This window comes from Oncorhynchus kisutch, linkage group LG28 (genome assembly GCF_002021735.2).
Source record: "Oncorhynchus kisutch isolate 150728-3 linkage group LG28, Okis_V2, whole genome shotgun sequence".
Taxonomy (NCBI): Eukaryota; Metazoa; Chordata; class Actinopteri; order Salmoniformes; family Salmonidae; genus Oncorhynchus; species Oncorhynchus kisutch.
Genome location: NC_034201.2, coordinates 31,707,050 through 31,724,652, shown reverse-complemented (window position 1 = coordinate 31,724,652; position 17,603 = coordinate 31,707,050). Strand labels below are relative to the sequence as shown.

Sequence of the window (17,603 nt, the reverse complement as noted above, 5' to 3'; positions counted from 1 at the left end):
AACATGTCAAAAGTTATCAATCCTCCAGTTGTTTTTACAATATATAATCGATAATATTTCAACCGGACTGTAGCTTCTTCAATAGGAGAGAGGGAGAAACTGTCTGCTCCAAGCTGCTGCTCATGCAAAACGCTGTTGGCACCCAGCCATCCAATGACGCAATGTGATCTTTCTTGCTCATTTTTCTAAATAAAAGCCTGAAACTATGTCTAAAGACTGTTCACAACATGTGGACGCCATAGGAAAAGGAATCTGGTTGATATCCCTTGTTAAATGGAGCGAAGGCAGGCAATGGAACAGAGAGCTTTCAGGAAAAACGGCACCTCCGGGTTGGATTTTCCTCAGGTTTTCGCCTACAATATCAGTTCTGTTATACTCAGACAATATTTTGACAGTTTTGGAAACTTTAGAGTTTTCTATCCTCATCTGACAATTATATGCATATTCTGGGCCTGAGAAATAGGCAGTTTCATTTTGGGTACGATTTTCATCCGAACTCCTATGATCTCAAGGATACAACATGTACTGACCAAATAATTGCAGATGTTTTTATGATTTATTAGCTACTGTATGAAGAGGTTTTCACAGGGACACCTTTGCCCATCTCCCAGACAAACTACATTATAGCTAAATACTTTAGCCTTTGATTTGCAATCCTAAATGTGATTTTTTTTTTGTGAGAAACGATTTGGTGATGGTAGTGCTTGTATCCCCAGCTAACGTTCCATAGACATTGGTAAACACAACGTATTAATTATATGATGTGATATAACATTGGCTATCTACATTGAATAACAAAAATATTCAAGAGACTAGACATGCAACATCCCAGTGTTCACCTCTTTTCTATCAATGTTTCTACCGTCCAAACACTAGGGGAGGGAAAATGTATCACACTCGCACGATTGGTCTGTTGTGAAAGATTGAAGGATCACTCTCGCCACTGTAAGTGTGCTCGAGCTCCTTTGTGTTACGTTGTAGTTTTTCACTCGGCTTTACGATTTTCCATTTGAGGGTTTTGTCTGGGACAACATGGCCGCCGCAGCAGGTCGCTACTACAACGAGGGTGGCAGAGCAACTAAAAGACAGAAAACCGAAGACGGGATGACGACGGTAAGCATTGACTCGCGACTTCGTTGGGAAGGAAAGATCCATGCATCAGTAAAACAAAAATAGCCAGCGTTTTGGAACTTCAAGTGTGCAAAATATGAGTGCTGAACATGAGCGAGCCTAAACTAGGCGGAACTAGTTAGCTATGGTAACGTTTATGTAATTAGCTAGCAGAACTAGCCTCACAACCGGCGTTTTTGCTTGTTCAACCAAGCTTGTATATAAAATCATAAACTATATTAAACGTTAACATGGTTAACTAGTTTTTTGTTGTCTAATGTGCGGTTAATGAAGCTATGTTTCTAGTAAGCTAACGTTAGCGTTGTGTGATGAAGATTTAAGTTCAGGTTTGTCATCAGGCTCACCAATAAAACCAAGCGGAGATACTTGGTGACCATTGTCATTAATTTAGTACACTTGTTTCCTAGTATTTTCAAACACCGCAATGCATTTGGGCAGAACCTTGTGATGATATCACTTGTTTGTATGGGGTAACGTAAGCTATTTTGGGCCTACGTGGAATGTACGACAAGCGTTAGCCAGCTAACCATCTTCTGGCAGGCAGCCATTCCACTCACTTATGCACGGGCTTGTCTTTTCAAGAAGACCAGTCTTTATGCAAAGCCCCCCACTACTCTATAAATTCAGTACGTGTTGTTCATATCAACCCCATCATTGTTTAGTATTTTTTGGTACCCTGGGGTGGTGCCTGTCATTAATGGCGGGTTGGTTTTGATTGGTATCACACCCTGGGGATGTGTATATTATCGTGGTATTGTCATCTGTAGTTTATTTTTTTTTATCTAATTTTTTTGTCATGTTTGTAAGGAGGGCTATGATGACCCCCATAAAACGCTCCCTTCCCCGGTGGTCCACATCAGGGGCCTTGTTGATGGCATCATGGAAGCAGATCTAGTGGAAGCCCTGCAGGAGTTCGGGACCATCAGGTGACTGTCCAACACACTTGAACAAGCCTTTTCTTGGACTGGATAGATTTTAGATTTTGCATCATTGATGTATTTTCTTCCTGTAGCCCATTATCCTAATTGCAGTGCATAGAAACCAAATTATTCAATCTTGCATTCTCTTCAGTTATGTTGTCATGATGCCCAAGAAGCGCCAGGCCCTGGTGGAGTATGAGGACTTGAATGGATCCTGCAACGCTGTGACTTACGCAGCTGAGAACCAGGTCTACATTGCTGGGCACCCCTCCTTCATCAACTACTCCACCAGCCAGAAGATCTCCCGGCCCGGAGACCCAGACGACTCACGCAGCGTCAATAATGTGCTTCTGCTCACCATCATGAACCCTATCTACCCCATAACCTCGGTAACACACCCACCGTTATACAAGGCAGCTGTTTCATTGCTATGACAAGGCACCATTGTTTGGCTCACTGCAACACATTGTTTTACACACTGTTAAAGGTCCAATTCAGCCATTTTTTTTTGTCTCAATACCCAGAAATGATTTGATAAGAATGAAGTACCTTACAGCAAAGAGCAATTTCTCAAGCAAGAATTTCGCAAGGACTGTCAGGGTGGTCTAAGTGGGGTGGTCGAAAACTAGATGTTATTGGCAGAGTCTTTCTCATTAGTCTATTAACAAATTTACCACCAGGCAGGCAGTCCCCAACTCCATCCCAATAAAACAGGATGACATTTTTGCCAGTCTTTTCAAACAGCTCTTACAAAAAAATTGCATTATATTATCATTTTCACAATTTCCCAGTATTATTCAAACCTCAGTGTTAGTGATAATAGTATATAGTATATCAATAATAGTGAAGACATCAAAACTATCAAATAACACATATGGAATCATGTAGTAACCAAAAAAGTGTTAAACAAAGCAAAATAGATTTTAGATTCTTCAAAGTAGCTTGCCTTTGACAGCATTGCACACTCTTGGCATTCTCTCAACCAGCTTCACCTGGAATGCTTTTCCAACAGTCTTGAAGGAGTTCCCACATATGCTGAGCACTTTTTGGCTGCTTTTACATCCCTCTGCTGTCCAACTCATCCCAAACCATCTCAATTGGGTTGAGATCCGGTATATCAATCCGTCACTCTCCTTCTTGGTCAAATAGCCCTTACACAACCTGGAGGTGTGTTGGGTCATTGTCCTATTGAAAAACAAATGATAATCACAGTAAGTGCAAACCAGATGGGATGGTGTATCAATGTAGAATGCTGTGGTACCCATGCTGGTTCAGTGTGCCTTCAATTCTAAATAAACCACAGACCGTGTCACCAGCAAAGCACCTCACACCACCTCCATGCTTCACGTTGGGAACCACACATGCGGCGATAATCCGTTCACCTACTCTCCGTCTCACAAAGACACAGCGGTTGGAACCAAGGAGCTCAAACCAAGAAGCTCATCAGACCAAAGGACAGTTTTCCACTGGTCGAATGTCCATTGCTCGTGTTTCTTGGCCCAAGCAAGTCTTTGTATTTTGGTGTCCTTTTAGTAGTGATTTCTTTGCAGCAATTCTACCATGAAGTCCTGATTCACAGTCTCCTCTGGGGTGGCAGGTAGCCTAGTGGTTAGAGCGTCGGACTTGTAACTGAAAGGTGCAAGATCAAATCCCTGAGCTGACAAGGTAAAAATATGTCATTCTGCCACTGAATAAGGCAACACCCACTGTTCTGAGGCCGTCATTGAAAATAAGAATTTGTTCTTAACTCTGATTTGCCTAGTTAAATAAAGTTTTTTTTAAAGTTAATGTGTCTGTTAATTGAGTTTATTTGGGCTACAATCTGAGGTGCAGTTAACTCTAATGAACTTATCCTCTGCAGCAGAGGTAACTCTGGGTCTTCCTTTTCTGTGGCGGTCCTCATGCGAGCCACTTACATCAAAGTGCTTGATGGTTTTTGTGACTCTTAAGATTTTCCGCATTGACTGACCATGTCTTACAGTAATGATGGACTGTCGTTTGTCTTTGCTTATTTGCGCTGTTCTTGCCATAATATGGACTTGGTCTTTTACTAAATATACCTTCTGTATACCACACCTACCTTGTCAAAACACAACTGATTGGCTCAAATGCATTAAGGAAAGAAATTCCACAAATGAAGAAGGCACACCTGTTAATTGAAATGCATTCCAGGTGACTACCTAATGAAGCTGGTTTAGAGAATGCCAAGAGTATACAAAGCTGTCATCAAGGCAACTGGTGGCTAATTTGAAGAATCTCAAATATATTTTGATTTGTTTAACACTTTTGTTTACTTCATGATTCCATATGTTATTTAATAGTTTTGATGTCCTCTATTGTTCTACAATGTAGAAAATGGTAAAAAGAAAAATCCTTGAATGAGTCGGTGTGTCAACTTTTGACTGGTACTGTATATAAAACACAGGAAAATCAAGTTTGACTGTACTGGGCCTTCAATCAAACTATTTTGGTTCTCTGTTCTGCAGGATGTGCTGTATACCGTCTGTAACAACTGTGGGCCTGTGCAAAGGATCGTCATCTTCAGGAAGAATGGAGTTCAGGCCATGGTGGAATATCCTTTGCTCAAAATCTCATTGTTCAAAAATGTGTATCGGACCTGGGATCTCATCACCACACAGGTTCACATTCCCTGCAGTCCATGCCACACAATCTTAATTCACTCCACACTTGAAGCTTCTGTCAGCACCCCTGACAAGTCGTCTGCAGGTGGCAGCTAGTAAATATTTGTTTATTTGTTCTTGATATAGGTCTAATTGTGTAACAAGTGCTCGTTGTTTTCGTGAGCAGAGCTTTGAATGACAAGGTGAACATGTAATGTGTAAAGTAGGCAAATGCTTTTATTATCCATAGTTTCCTTCACTTCCCATACATTTGACTCTGTGCAAAGTGCCCAGAGGGCGAAAGCCTCTCTAAATGGGGCAGACATCTACTCTGGCTGCTGCACACTGAAGATTGAGTACGCCAAGGTGAGTGGTTACATGCTTATCTCCCTTTGTCCATCCAAACACCGAGCTCATTTCACTGAAGGAACACCGCGATGGGCAAAATAATGAAATGTTTGAATGTCTGTCTTCACAGCCAACCCGCCTCAATGTGTTCAAGAACGACCAGGACACCTGGGACTACACAAACCCCAACCTGAGTGGCCAAGGTAAAACACACACGGCCCCTCAAGCCGTCCCCCTACCCTTCCTCTCCTCCTTTTGCTCTAATGACACTGGGATGGGTAGAGTCCCAGGCCTCCGGCTGTAGTGCCTTTGAACGCCCTGCTCCACGGTAACTTTGGCCGCAGCGGAAGCTGTTCAGAGGCACTACATCTGTGATGCATCACCCTGTGTCCTCATGCTCTCTCAACACCACAGACGTGCAGTAAGGGCACGAGGAGTGACCTTGAGGGGCAGCCATTTTGCAGCACATGCTCCCGCATGTTGAATCGTCTGCATTGCAGACCACTGCATGCATTCATGGGTAGACTGATGAATTCCCTGTTATGCCACAGTGAAGAACCTGGGGTCTCATCACACAGGTTCACATTCCCTGCAGTGCATGTCACACCTCACAATCTCACTTCCACACATCAAGCTCCTGTCAACACCCACGCACTGTGTTGCACCCTAGGCGTCTCACTTGGAATGCCCATGTATCCGTTAATCTTAAACATATTGGAGATTTTGTTTGCAAAATACAGTTCTGGTTATTTCTTCCTTTTGATTAGTCAATCACAGTTAAGGTCAGGTTTTGGCATTCAAATCTGTTCCTTGGGGCTTAAGTGTCTGTAGGTTTCTATTCTAGCCAGGGGGAGTTCGATAACCGCTGACCCTGTAGTTGTCATGGACCAGGTTTCCCTGACATTGGGAGGGATGGGGGGGGTTAAGTGAAATGTATAATCCACCCCAGAAATTAAACTCCTGTCAATTTGGTGAAAGCCTATGTTCTACCGGGGTAACATTAAAATGCTCCGTCTGTAAAATCATGAAGGAACGTGTCATAGCTAAATGGTTCTCGTCACTGGAGATAACACACGATCACATTTAATTTAAAAAAAACATTACCTGCACTTCAGATCATCAAATCAGCCAGTCGGTGGTATTTGTATTTATTATGGATCCCCATTAGCTGCTGCCGAAGCAGCAGCTACTCTTCCTGGGGTCCAGGATGAGTATGGGCATACATCTATCTGTTTATATCGTCTCATGACAAAGTATATATTTATTTGAGATGGTACACTGTTTAGATTGAGTACAAGTTATTCAGCTCAGTTTCCCCTTGCAATGCACCCTGTGTCTGGGAAACATAGCATCATACTCTGCACTTGCTCTGGGCAGAGAGGAACTGCAAGTTGAACCCGGTGAGAGACTCCTTAATTGATAGTCGTTTTGGCAATGTTACAGCTAGCTAGCTACATCACATGAACATGACTTTGTTATGGTGTGTCGCTACGTTTGCTAGTTAGCAAGCCAGTCAGCCCAGAGAGAGTTTTGTAGTCAGATTTCCACAATGATTTTCACATTGCTAACAACTTTATGACAAAATGAAACATTTCTTCAAAGATTTTTTTCACATCAAATCAAACTGTCACCTGCGCCGAATACATGTGTAGTAGACCTTACGTGAAATGCTTACTTACAAGCCCTTAACCAACAGTGCAGTTCAAGAAAGAGTTACATTTATTTGTTAAATATTGTCTTAAGTAAATGTTTATTTAAAGTAACATAAATTAACAATAGAGGCTATATACAGGGGGTACAGGTTAGTTGAGGTAATTTGTACATATAGGTAGGGGTGTGGTGACTATGCAGTGTAAAAATAAATAAATGGGGGGGTGTCAATGTAAATAATCCAGTGGCCATTTGATTAATTGTTCAGCAGTCTTATGGCTTGGGGGTAGAAGCTGTTCAGGAGCCTTTTGGTCTTAGACTTTGCGCTCTGTTACCGCTTGCCGTGCGGTAGATGAGAGAACAGTCTATGACTTGGGTCTTTAACCATTTCTAGGGCTTTCCTCTGTCACCGCCTAGTATATAGGTCCTGGATATATTAGTGTTAACACTGTTAATCATAAGACTTTGTGGTTTGGGGTGGATTATCCCTTAACTTTATTTCATTAGGAACATTGCAGAGACATTTGTTCAATGGTATTTCTGGAACTTTCAAGAAGTCCAATTTACGACCTGTCAGTCATTTACTACATTTGTGGATGGATGTTTTGTATCCAAGTAGGGTTTCTTGTGGCATTCTGTCTCCATTTGGAGATGCTGTGCTGCCATGAGTCGAAAATAAAATCATAGAATTCCAGTGATGTATGATGCTTGGTAGATACATTGCTCTTTTAGTTCAACCTATTAAAGTGCAGAATATTTGGCATCTAATGGGACACGGTGCAACAGCAGTATGTGATTTTTCCTTGTTTTTAGCCATATGCCCTGATCCCTTTTATGCAAAAGGGAACACCATTTTAGTTGGAGTGGTAGTCCATTTAATCACCCTGGTGAGTTTTTTATTTTTTTGGTAGTTCAGATTCTCATATGAGCCACCATGGCCACATCTTCATTTCAGACACTGAGGTAACAGGTGAAAAAACGCCTGCCCCATGTGTTTAGATGGTCCCTGTTAATGTGCAGGTGTTAAGGTGCGGCTGGCTGCCCCGTGAGAAAGAGGTGCTCCTCATTGTGTCCTCACTGTGCACAATCATACAGACTTCACTACAGCCCCCACCCACTGGTACTCCAAACCAACCAGCTCCTCAGTAAACATCGGACACAATGGGGGCAACAGACACTGGAATTCACACAACCTCAACTCTCAATACTTCCTACTCCCAATTTTCACCACCACTCTCCACTTCTGCAAGGAAAAAAACATTTTACTCTTTATCCCACTGTTGGTTTGAGGAAAGTAGCCGTCCTGTTTTGATCATGGTAAGGGCCTGAGACACTCCCAAGAGTCAATTGTGAACAGACACCCAGCATTAACCACCACCACAGACTGATCTAATATATTTATAGCCATCCATCCTCTTACAAGTACAGCATATCTCATCTCCAGAATGCTGAAGATCTCACGTTTTGACAAAACACATTGTGTGATGGGGGCGGGAGTCTGGTGTGTGGCCGATAAGGCCACTCCTCCCAGCCCTCGGGATCTGACTGTCAGACACAACCACTTCAGTGAGCATCAGAGGAGTTTTCTAAACACACTCTAAACAGCCTAAGAAGGGAACAGATGACACAACATACTGAGATAATATACAGAGGCAGAGAGAGACCACTCTTTTCTCAAACTACCACTATGCCATCCCATCTCTTGACTTGGGTGTGTGGGCTTCCTTTTGCTATCACTCTCCCATCTTGTGCTGAACAACACAACACACCACCGAGCTGAATATTCACGGCAACGACACACCAAGCTGAATCGCCATGACAACACACCACGCAGACAATGCCATTCCAGATGATTTTACTGCCAAGCACTAGATGCCTTTCACTTCGCCATGGGGGGACCACCTCTATTGTACAAAAAAACAAACAAGCAGCACATGTGTGCCCACTTACATGAGAAGACGCACCCCACAAACTCAAAAGGGGACCACGAAGACACAAGCATCAAACACCCGCCAAGCATACAAGCATAGAGGCAGACTGATAGAAACTTCAGCATTTTCCCAAAGCTCTCTCTGCATTGATGGACTCAGGTGCTGTTTTTTCCCCTTTACCTTCCCCTCCCATTTCCCTTCTTTTCCGTGCTGTTCTTGTTGATTCTACTACGTTGTTTTTTTCTTCTTTCTGAACTGGCCCGTAAGTGATACCTCTAACGCCTCCCGTGTGATGCAGGTTTGGCTCTGTGTGTCTGACGACAAGACACGCCTCAATCAAACGGTGCAAATGTCCTCCGGCTTTGCGTTCAAAGCACGGTAAGCTGGAAACTGGCCTCAAATGGCAACCCATAAAAACAAAGCGACAGCAACTTGAAGCCAAGCATGGAAGATTGGTGGATGCTCTTTCTCTGGTGGTGTGGAAAGGTGGAAACTGAGTTGAAGCTGGAGTCACAGGTTTGGCGGGTAGGATCCTTGCTGAAGAGTGCCCCCCTACCTGCCCTCTGCATCCTGTGTTCTCCGTGTTTGGTGCTGTAAGTACATGTAAAGGGACATGACTGACCTGGTAATAGAGAATGATTGTAATGTAAATGGTTTGTTGTGATTGACTTTGTCAACCCCATATGTGAATCGTTGACTTTTATCAAACTCATGCATCAAATTCCAGGTCTGGAATCTCCTCAGATTTCTGCTAGTGCTCTTTAAGATAGAAATGTATAGTCTCACAGCAACATGGAAATATCTAGTTTTCCACATTGAGGCAGACCACGGTTAGATGTATAAGCTGATGTAGTTTGTAAAATCACAGTAAGCTGGACATTTTAGGAATTGTCTTTGTTTGTTGTTGGGTAGTCCATGATATTATCCAGGTGACATCCCTTATTGATGTCACCTATTAAATCCACTTTAATCAGTGTAGACGAAGGGGAGGAGACTGGTTAAAGAGGGATTTTTATGCCTTGAGACATGGATTGTGTATGTGCCATTCAGAGGGTGAATGGGCAAAACAAAATATTGGGGTATGTTGGGCTCCTGAGTCGCGCAGTGGTCTAAGGCACTGCATCTCAGTGCAAGAGGCGACACTATAGTACCTGGTTCGAATGCAGGCTGAATCACATTCGGCCATGATTGGGAATCCTATAGGGCAGCGCACAATTGGCCCAGCATCATCCGGGTTTGGCCAGGATAGGCCGTCATTTTAAATAAGAATTTGTTCTTAACCGACTTGCCTAGTTAAATAAAGGTAAACATTTTATTTAAAAATTGCAGGTGCCAGGCGCACCAGTTTGTATGTGTCAAGAACTGCAATGCTGCAGGGTTTTTCTCGCTCAATTTCCTGTGTGTACTAGGAATGGTCCACCACCTAAAGGACATCCATCCAACTTGACACAACTGTGGTAGTCAACATGGTCCAGCATCCCTGTGGAATGCTTGACACCTTGTAGAGTACATACCGACAAACTGAGGCTGTTCAACTCAATATTAGGAAAGTGTTCCTAATATTTTGTAAACTCAGTATATTCATTCACACAAAATAGGTCCAGCATTCTAGGCAATGGCAATATGAAATTCCAGGCCTGGTTTTTGTTTTTCTGTCAACTGTATTTCAGACTTTGTGGCCCATGGGTGGGGTACCATGCATTTGTTGTCAGACTAGGAAACCCAACTCATGCTAGAATAAATCAGTTGTTTTGATGTCTACATTTAATAGCTCAATAAAGAGTATGATAATTCAGAATTAAAAATATCTTAATTCATGTAGCCCGTTAGTGTTTCAATTTGTTTTTGCCACGGTTGTGCTCTAGTATGCTTTCTTAGAACATCCTTCACAATATAATATTTTTCTAATAAATGTATTGAGCCTTTCTTTAGGTAGAAGAATATTTGTTTAGAGTTTGTACATAATTTGTTTTGGTTTTGACTATGTGTATGTACCTGTACAGATGCTGATGCTGAAGGCAATTGGAACAATTCACAAGGTGTGTGAGTTCGAATGGGAGTGGTTAAGAGTATCCATTCCATTTGCTGTGCTAATGTTAAATCCTCCTACAAATCTCCAGTATGTTACATTTTGTAGTTATGGTAACAAATACATATGATTTTCTTAACACGCTCAATATCTCTACCCAGCTTCTTGTGCATGTTAATCACAGCACTGACCCATAGTTTGTAGATGTGCCCCTTTTGACACACTGATAGACTGTCGAGTCAGGGGCTCACTTTATTGATGTTTCTTGCCCTCAGATCCCAATGCCAACCCCAACAAGCGTGTGAGACAGCCAGCTCTACTAGGAGACCATCCTCCAGAGTATGGTAGGCAGAGACGTTCATTGTACTATGAGCGTCACAGGTCAACTCTGTTGGGATGTCTAGAATGACTCCAGTAACGGTTTGAGTCAGTTTGCCCAATCACCTCTGTATATCTTTTTCTTTCACAAGGCAGCCCAACCGGTGGTTATCACGGCTACCATGATGAAAGTGGCTACGGACCTCCTCCACACTACGAGGGTGGTCGCCGCATGGGGCCTCTGATGGGAGGGCGTGGCCGCGGACGTGGCGGCAGTTACGGGGGACCTGGGTATGGACATGGCCCTCCTCCCCCTGGTGACTACAGCGCCCATGCTGACTCCCCCGTTGTCATGGTGTACGGCCTGGAGCCCGCAAAGATCAACGCCGACAGGGTCTTCAACGTCTTCTGTCTCTACGGCAATGTGGAGCGGGTGAGTTCAGATGGGAACGGCGCATTACTGAGGCGGAGGTTATAGACTCTTCAGGGTTATGTTCTTGCTGGGGGTATAGACTGGTGAAAACAAGGTTCTATGGTCATGTTGGAGGTGGGTAGTAGCAGTGGTGGAAAAAGTACTCAATTGTCGTACTTGAGTAAGTGAAATACCTTAATAGAAAATTACTTTAGTAGTATTCTACTTGGTGACTTTCACTTACGGACAGACAGGCACACTCAATTACAAATGCTGTATTTGTGATTAGTGAGTCTGCCAGATCAGAGGAAGTAGGGATGACAACGCATAATATTGATAGGTGCGTGAATTGGACCATATTGCTGCCCTGCCTGAGCATTCGAAATGTAATTTTGGGTGTCCGGGTAAATGTATTGGAGAAAATCACATTTTCTTTAGGAATGTAGTGGAGTAAAAGTTGTCAAATATAAATAGTAAGGTACAAATACCCCCAAAAACAACTTTAAAAGTACTACTTAAGTATTTTTACACCACTGGATAGTAGGATAGGTTTTCTGAGCCGTGTCCCCCTCCGTCCTCAGGTGAAGTTCATGAAGAGTAAGCCGGGGGCAGCCATGGTGGAGATGGGCGACTGCTACGCTGTGGACCGCGCCATCAGCCACCTCAACAACAACTTCCTGTTTGAACAGAAGCTCAACGTCTGGTCAGTGCTGCTTTCAAACTCTGCATACACATTGATGTCCATAGAAACTGACTAGAAACACATTGATGCAACATGTTGTCCATCCTCTGTCCACAGTGTGTCCAAGCAGCAGGCCATCATGCCTGGTCAGTCCTACGAGCTGGAGGATGGCTCCAGCAGCTTCAAGGACTTCCATGGCTCCCGCAACAACCGCTTCACCTCCCCGGAGCAGGCGGCCAAGAACCGCATTCAGCACCCGAGCAACGTCCTGCACTTCTTCAACGGGCAACCCGACATCTCCGTGGAGATCTTCAACGGGGTAAGACAACTGGAGAGGATTGGGGTCTGGAAGCTTAGAATTGGGCTGTTGGTTCTCTTGGGAGGGTTGAACTTGACAAGTTTGGCTTACTTAGTTTGTGTGTGGGTGGAAAATGCATTTCTCATGAACAAACCCTTTATCTATCCTTTCAGGTCTGTGAGGAACTTGGTGTGAAGAACCCATCTAACATCAAACTCTTCACTGGAAAGAGTGAGTAATATGAACTTTATTTGCATGAATTATGTTGCATCTGGTCTTTTAAATTGGAGTGAGTTCCCATTGGTTTGATGTTGCAGTGTCAATAAATTGGAATGTGTGTCTCTCGCCTCGGGTGGCGCGACAGGTGAGCGGAGCTCATCCGGGCTGCTGGAGTGGGAATCTATAAACGACGCCATGGAGGCTCTGGCCATGATGAACCACTACCAGATGAAGAACCCCAGTAAGTACTCAGACTGCGATAACAACACCACAGCTAATGATACCAACGGTGAGCAAACACACAGTAACTAGTCTGTCATTCAGGAGTGATTTTCCCAAAAACATGATCTTTAGTACTAAGATCAGTCCGGGATTCATTCGAAGGCCCTGCACCACCCTACCGACAATGAGCCTTTTTAAAAGGCAATTTACCAAATGTTCACAGAGATCACATTCATGGTAAATGCTGCGGATGTTGACTCATGCATAAATGGAGGAACACTGATCTTAATGCAAAAAATTCTTTGTTTTTGGGAATTCACCCCAGACTAGTTAATGAGAATGTATTATTCTGGCCCGACATCTCTCCACAGTTGGCTAACCCCCTCCCCCCCCTTTCTTCCAGGTGGTCCGTACCCCTACACACTGAAGCTGTGTTTCTCAACCGCGCAGCATGCCAACTAGGCATGCCAACTGGCCCCCACCCACTTAACTCTGTGTCCATGCATAGTGTATATTGCAGTCACGTCTTCACTCCAAGTCCCCTCTATGACCCAATGAATTGTAAACTAAATGTATGAGATTGACCAGCGTTTTCCTTTAACTTAAGTGATAATATTGAGGGCAAGATTTTTTACCAGAGTGTGTATTGTTTGATTTTTGTTTTAAAACATTTGAATTTGTTCAGTACATTAGACCTCAGAACAAAGAACCTTTTCCTATTATGAAACAAATTAAAATTCCATGTTAACACTGCCTCTTTTTTTAATAAAGTGAATGGTGAACTATGGTGATATTTATTTCTTCTTTCAGTTAGTAGATGTTAGGCTTAAGCCCTGCCTTGAATCCCTGGATCTGTGAAATCCATCCCCTATACTAGGTGCCAGTGAGACATCGGATTCTGAAACACAGATGCCACCCTCTTCAGTACATAGCATCAGATACAAAACCATGAACAATGTCAGAAGAAATACAGTTCACTCTTAGCCACATCCGAACAGAACAATTTGATCGCTGTAGACGGTTGATTACTAATCCCATTCTCAAGGAGCATGCACTGTATCACTAACTTTGAGGTACGACTGTTTGCAGTCAACAACTAATCACTGAATATACAGGTCATTCTCAAAGATAAGGTTTTGGGGTGGTTTACCATGCACTGCGTGGCTCCTGTGCTTGGTGGCATGGTAGGCTGCCTTTAACAGATTCTTCAAGCCTGGACCACAGCAGTTATACACAATGAAGCAGAAGAGGATTCCTACGATGGTGGCCAGAGTCATCTGGAGGAAAAAAGACAGGTCAACCAAATGTAATACTTGACAACAGTGCAGAAAGAGTTGTGGTTCTATTCTATTTGAATCCAGGGTTACATCCCAAATTACACCCTATTGCCTATTTAGTGCACTACTTCTGACCAGAGAAAGTTGTGCACTATATAGGGTACCATTTGGGACACACACAGGGAACACACCAGCATGTAGAAAAGGCCTCTGCTGGGGTCCAATGGGAATCCATGCACATGGAGTATAAACCGCAACGCATAGTCACAGTACGTACTCAAATCTATACCCCTAAAGAAGAACACAAGGCACTGTTAATATGCAATCAGACCTTTTGTGTGCACCCATTGACAAAAAGTACACCCTATACACAGATGTAATGCAAAATTTGAGCCGTACTTGTTTGAGACTTCGATGACAAAGTAATAGTCTGGTGCTTCCAGGCTCTGAGCCGCCATGTTGCCACAGGGAGATTTCCCCTGACACATCCACCTGCACATCAACAAGTAGCCCAGTCAGTGATCAGTATGTAGCCTGGTCCCAGATCTGATTGTGCTGTATAGCCAACTCACATTTTACTGCACCTATCCAATGTATGTGACTATATACAGTGCATTCGGAAATTATTCAGACCCCTTGACTTTATCCACATGTAGTTAACTTTACTGCTGTATTTTAAAATTGATTACATACATTTTTCCTCATCTACACACAATACCACTTAATGACAAAGCAAACATTGCTAATTTATTCAAAACAAAACGAAATACCCTATTTTAAGTATTCAGACACTTTGCTATGAGACTCAATTGAGCTCCGGTACATCCTTTTTCCATTGATCTTCCCTTGAGATGTTTCTACAACTTGGGAGTCCACCTGTGGTAAATTCAATTGATTGGACATGATCTGGAAAGACACACACGTCTATATAAGGTCCCACAGTTGACAATGCATGTCAGAGCAAAAACCAAGCCATGAGGTCGAAGGAATTGTCCATAGAGCACCGAGACAGGATTGTGTCGAGGCACAGATCTGGGGAAGGGTACCAAAACTGCTGCATTAAAGATCCCCAAGAACACAGTGGCCTCCATCATTCTTAAATGGAAGAAGTTTGGAACCAACAAGACTCCCCAGAGGGAAAGATGAGCGAGATACTTGATGAAAACCTGCTCCAGGGCATTCAGGACCTCAGACTGGGGTGAAGGTTCACCTACCAACAGGACAAATACCCTAAGCACATAGCCAAGACAATGTAGGAGTGGCTTCGAGACAAGTCTCTGAATGTCCTTGAGTGCCAGAGCCCGGACATGAACCTGATCGAACATCTCTGGAGACCTGAAAATAGTTGTGCAGCAATGCTCCCCATCCAACCTCACAGAGCTTGAGAGGATCTGCAGTGAAGAATGGGAGAAACTCCCCAAAAAGAGATGTCATACCCAAGAAGACTTCAGTCTGTAATCGCTGCCAAAGGTGCTTCAACTAAGTACCCAGCAAAGGGTCTGAATACTTAAGTAAATCTGATTAAGTTGTTTTATTTTTAATACATTTCTAAAAACATGTTTTTGATTTGTCACTATGGGGTATTATGCAAAGATTTAGAAAAAAAATACATTTTAATTTATCAATTTTAGAATAAGGCTGTAACGTAACAATGTGGAAAAATCAAGGGGTCTGAATACTTTCCAAATGCACTGTGAGTATGTATTTTTTATTTAATTTAACTTTTATTTAACCAGGAAGGGCTCATTGAGATTTAAAATTTATTTTTCAAGAGCGTCCTTGCCAAGATAGGCAGCACCAAGTCATTACAAAAAAAACAACATGAAAAACTACAAGTAATCACCATAGAATTCACAAGAGTATAACAAAATCAAAACAGCAAATTAAAAACATTGACAGGTCAGGGAATCAGTCTCAAGATCATTCATCAGTGATTTAAAAATACCAATCGGGACAAGTTCTTCCAGTTTAAAAGTATTTTGTAAGGCGTTCCAAGACGATGGCGCAGAGTACATAAAAGCCCTTTTACCAAATTCAGTTCAGACATTTGGAACAGTTAGCAGGATAAAGTCCAGCGAACGAAGAGAGTACCCACCACATTTCTGAACAATAAAAATGCCCAAATAAAAAGGCAGTAAACCCAAAATGGCTTTGTAAATCAAAGTATACCAGTGCCTGAGCCTACGAGTGACTAGAGAAGGCCAGCCAACCCTGGTATACAAAGTGATGCGTAAGGGTATATGTGTGTGTGTGTTGTGTGTATATATATATGTATGTATATATACACTGCTCAAAAAAACTAAAGGGAACACTTAAACAACACAATGTAACTCCAAGTCAATCACACTTCAATCACACTTCTGTGAAATCAAAATGTCCACTTAGGAAGCAACACTGATTGACAATAAATTTCACATGCTGTTGTGCAAATGGAATAGATAACAGGTGGAAATTATAGGCAATTAGCAAGACATCCCCAATAAAGGAGTGGTTCTGCAGGTAATAACCATAGACCACTTCTCAGTTCCTATGCTTCCTGGCTGATGTTTTGGTTACTTTTGAATGCTGGCGGTGCTTTCACTCTAGTGGTATACACGTGTGTGTATATATATATATATATATATATATATATATATATATATATATATATATATATATATATATATATATATATGTGTATATATATATATATATATATATATGTGTATATATATATATATATATATGTGTATATATTTGTGTACGTGTGTATATATATATTTATACATACACATATACATTCTTCAAATAGTATGACTGTGTGTGTGTGTGTATATATATATGTATGTATATAGGTATGTGTGTATATATACAGTTGAAGTCGGAAGTTTACATTACACTTAGGTTGGAGTCATTGAAACTAGTTGTCAACAACTCTAGTTGTCAACTATAGTTTTGGCAAGTCGGTTAGGACATCTACTTTGTGCATGACACAAGTAATTTAGTTCACTGTATCAATTCCAGTGTGTCAGAAGTTTACATACACTAAGTTGACTGTGCCTTTAAACAGCTTGGAAAATTCCAGAAAATTATGTAATGGCTTTAGAAGATTCTGATAGGCTAATTGACATCATTGAGTCAATTGGAGGTGTACCTGTGGATGTGTTTCAAGGCCTACCTTCAAACTAAGTGCCTCTTTGCTTGACATCATGTGCAAATCATAAGAAATCAGCCAAGACCTCAGAAAAATAATTGTAGACCTCCACAAGTCTGGTTCATCCTTGGGAGCAATTTCCAAACGCCTGAAGGTACCACGCTCATCTGTACAAACAATAGTACGCAAGCATAAACACCATGGGACCACGCAGCCATCATACCGCTCAGGAACGAGAAGTGTCCTACCTCCTTGAGATTAACGTACTTTAGTGTGAAATGTGCAAATCACTCCCAGAACCACAGCAAAGGACCTTGTGAAGATGCTGGAGGAAATAGGTACAAAAGTATCTATATCCAGAGTAAAACGAGTCCTATATCAACATAACCTGAAAGGCCGCTCAGCAAGGAAG

General features: G+C 42.3%; 2 protein-coding genes across 7 annotated transcripts in view; one reads left to right on the top strand and one right to left on the bottom strand.

Annotated features, from left to right (window-relative positions):
• Positions 1-984: 984 nt before the first annotated feature.
• Positions 985-13,568, top strand: hnrnpl (heterogeneous nuclear ribonucleoprotein L). 6 transcript variants are annotated; one of them, XM_020463662.2, is made up of 14 exons: positions 985-1,113; positions 1,939-2,057; positions 2,203-2,440; positions 4,538-4,623; positions 4,942-5,038; positions 5,151-5,223; positions 10,605-10,640; positions 10,906-10,974; positions 11,101-11,381; positions 11,942-12,063; positions 12,160-12,361; positions 12,514-12,571; positions 12,705-12,800; positions 13,185-13,568. In XM_020463662.2, exons 1-14 carry the CDS (start codon positions 1,033-1,035, stop codon positions 13,241-13,243), a joined length of 1,617 nt encoding a protein of 538 aa, XP_020319251.1. In that variant the 5' UTR covers positions 985-1,032; the 3' UTR covers positions 13,244-13,568. The 6 variants fall into 6 exon arrangements, with proteins under 6 accessions (XP_020319251.1, XP_020319250.1, XP_020319247.1 ...); XM_020463661.2 differs by having other exon boundaries at positions 12,693-12,800; XM_020463658.2 differs by having other exon boundaries at positions 12,693-12,848.
• Positions 13,560-17,603, bottom strand: part of LOC109873408 (cation channel sperm-associated protein subunit gamma) — a 25,024-nt gene continuing 20,980 nt past the window's right edge. Inside the window, exons 27-30 of the mRNA XM_031807558.1 lie at positions 14,458-14,550; positions 14,250-14,349; positions 13,932-14,058; positions 13,560-13,679 (exon numbers count right to left, since the gene is read on the bottom strand). Of these exons, the coding sequence (XP_031663418.1) occupies positions 13,588-13,679; positions 13,932-14,058; positions 14,250-14,349; positions 14,458-14,550 (412 nt within the window). The 3' untranslated portion in view covers positions 13,560-13,587. The remainder of the gene's footprint in view (positions 13,680-13,931; positions 14,059-14,249; positions 14,350-14,457; positions 14,551-17,603) is intronic.

What these genes read in the sequence shown, in the direction of transcription:
- hnrnpl (XM_020463658.2), top strand. Translation starts at nt 1,033, where the DNA reads ATGGCCGCCGCAGCAGGTCGCTACTACAACGAGGGTGGCAGAGCAACT. An exon ending in CCCCAACCTGAGTGGCCAAG is followed by an intron (nt 5,224 to 10,604) that starts GTAAAACACACA and finishes GTACCTGTACAG; the next exon opens with ATGCTGATGCTGAAGGCAAT. An exon ending in AGACCATCCTCCAGAGTATG is followed by an intron (nt 10,975 to 11,100) that starts GTAGGCAGAGAC and finishes TTCTTTCACAAG; the next exon opens with GCAGCCCAACCGGTGGTTAT.